The sequence below is a fragment of the Amphimedon queenslandica genome, unplaced genomic scaffold, assembly GCF_000090795.2.
Source record: "Amphimedon queenslandica unplaced genomic scaffold, v1.1 AMPQUscaffold_11110, whole genome shotgun sequence".
Taxonomy (NCBI): domain Eukaryota; kingdom Metazoa; phylum Porifera; class Demospongiae; order Haplosclerida; family Niphatidae; genus Amphimedon; species Amphimedon queenslandica.
The window spans coordinates 5919-8436 of NW_003548645.1; the positions used below are offsets into that span (position 1 = coordinate 5919).

General features: G+C 33.9%; 1 protein-coding gene across 1 annotated transcript; it reads right to left on the minus strand.

The window, feature by feature from the left end:
- Positions 1-401: 401 nt before the first annotated feature.
- LOC109589621 (lysophospholipid acyltransferase 5-like) lies at positions 402-2470 on the minus strand (the record flags this gene model as incomplete). Its single annotated transcript, XM_020005675.1, has 6 exons — positions 402-893; positions 1319-1362; positions 1415-1457; positions 2004-2112; positions 2159-2226; positions 2396-2470. Coding segments are annotated over 6 exons (582 nt in total), but the record flags the coding sequence as incomplete, so codon positions are not given.
- Between the last annotated feature and the right edge of the window lie 48 nt (positions 2471-2518).

Below are 2518 nucleotides of genomic sequence, written 5' to 3' on the forward strand. Positions count from 1 at the left end.
CAGCAAACTCCACAATCCACTGACAACAAGCGTAACAGTGTAAAAATATTCCTATAATTGTTTTCACCACCTTGCATGTGGATCCAGGCACTTATTAAGACTTATGGAGGTTCTCGCTACCTTATAATGCTTCTAAAGAAGTCTTTAGACAGTATCTCTATGTTCTCTTGCTCTTAGAAGCACAAAAGTTTGTCCCATGTGTAATTCGCCATTTTGTTTGCTGTGACCACACCCACTTACGTGCAGGAGTGTGGGTGGGTGGTTGTTAAGGCTTGTTATTTCTCCAATACAATGTGTATAGAAGAAATGTAAGGTGTGACATACAAACATCGCATGTGGGTGAAATCAATTATATATATAGGAACGACCTGGGGGGGCTACACCCCCAGGTCGTTCATGAGCACCATGCAAAAATCCCAGCTACCATAGTTCCATTTATGTGGTAATTTACGTCGTATGTTAATATTTGCTACTTTCATGCTCACGTTAAATCTACAAAATATAAACCAATTACTCTAATGCCATACTATAGACTATGCCAAGTACACAAAAATTAGCTCACACAAATTTTAATTTTTGAGCACATTCCTTTAAAAACAAAATTTTTAACATTTGAAAATTTCTAAGTACATGTATATTTACTATTTTATCTAAAATTGATTTGATGCTTTTGTACGCACAAATTTATTATACATCACCACTTTATTTTTATAATCCAAAGTACATGTACTAATGCTACTGTACGTGACTACAGCACATGCATCACTAACTTGAAGAGTAATGCTGGTCTCGTTATTCCAAAAGTTAACATTATAGACTGCTGTCAAATTAGTATACTCTGGAATGGATAATGACTTATTGTATGATATTCCCATGATGACACAAGTAGCTTCCTTTAATTGAAAAATAACAATAAATTAAAGGTATTGTTTGAATACCCAAGTAAAGAGTTCTGACTACCATGCATATAATCACATGTACATGTACACATAGGTGATACCATCTAGTGGAAAATTTTGGAGGGAATTAAATTTGGTGAATTTGGCGTTTTGATAGCCATTTGCCAAAATAAAATCTGCTATTTTGAGCCATTATACTCATGCTCAATGGCATGTGGCCACTAACTCACCAAATTAAAATTCGGCAGTCACCAAAATTTAGCAATTCACTAAATTTAACTCCCTTCAAAATTTCCCGCTATACAATATACATGCAATATAAGCTATTACACACAGTACGTGTATATACATGTACATTGTACATGTAACTGAAAACAGTGCATTAGGAGGCTAACTGAGTTACATGTACATATACTTACGGCAAAGGTCCAGACTGCCATGTAACACCACAATGCCAGCTTTCCTGAATTATAAAAAATAATAATCAATATTGTTAGTTTGTTACATTACCTTACCAGTTATTATCATTATGAAAAGCTTAGACAGCAAGCTCCTTGCCTATATAATGAAGCACAACAATACTAACAATCACTCAAATACTAACCAAACCATACAAACACGTACACATGTACATACAAGAGCATAAGAAGAGCCTACTTCAGTGATATAATCAAGCTAAGCCTATGGTTTTTTGAATTCTAAGCCACTTTAAAAACTGACTTAAGTCAACTTCCTACACCACATAAGATTAAAAGGTAATAAAAATGAAGAATTCCTATACTGTAGATTATTACCAGAAACAATGGTCTTTGGCCAAATTTTTAAGCAAATAAATTTCTCTGCCCTAATTCTTCGTAAATGGACAGGAAAAATGCTTTTGCTGATTTTATTTTTGTGACTGCACCTTGGCCAAGTTGGCCAGGCTATTAAATTTTTAGAGTTTAAATTTCACAAAATTCTCAAAATTAGCAGAAATTTTGGGCCAATTTTTTCCAGCTGGAATAAATATACTTGATGCTCAAAAAGGACACTGGGCAACAGTGTAACACCTTATCAATTTGCTGCACCTAGACTGTAGTGTAGTGCATACATAATTATTATTACCTGATACTCTTCTGATAATATTACACTCAATGGAAAATATTTATTAAACTGTGAATAGATAACAGCCATCAGTATACCAAGAAGTAGACGCTGTAGGCCAGGCAATAGACTACAAATACACACATACAATAAACAGAGAGCAGTTCAGGCCTTACCTTGATGGAGTAGCTTTATAATCAAATAATATACTTGATATGAAATGCTTGTATCTTATATAGCTTATCTGGAAAAGGAGGGAGGGCAAGAGGAAGAGAGTGAGAGAAAGGGCCAAGTACATACTATACATGTACCTGTACTTGTTACAATAATAATTAAAATCATGGATTAATTCAATCACTAAAATTTAATTGGTAAGTACAGAATCAGTCATTTGCATAATGATAAGTACTTACTGCATAGCTGGAAATAGCTTCCAAATTTTCCAAGTGGCAAAATTTAAATTTGACAATTACCGTATAGCTAGAAAACTTGGTAGAGTAAAATTTTGATGAATTTGGAAAATTGAGGTTCCTTTG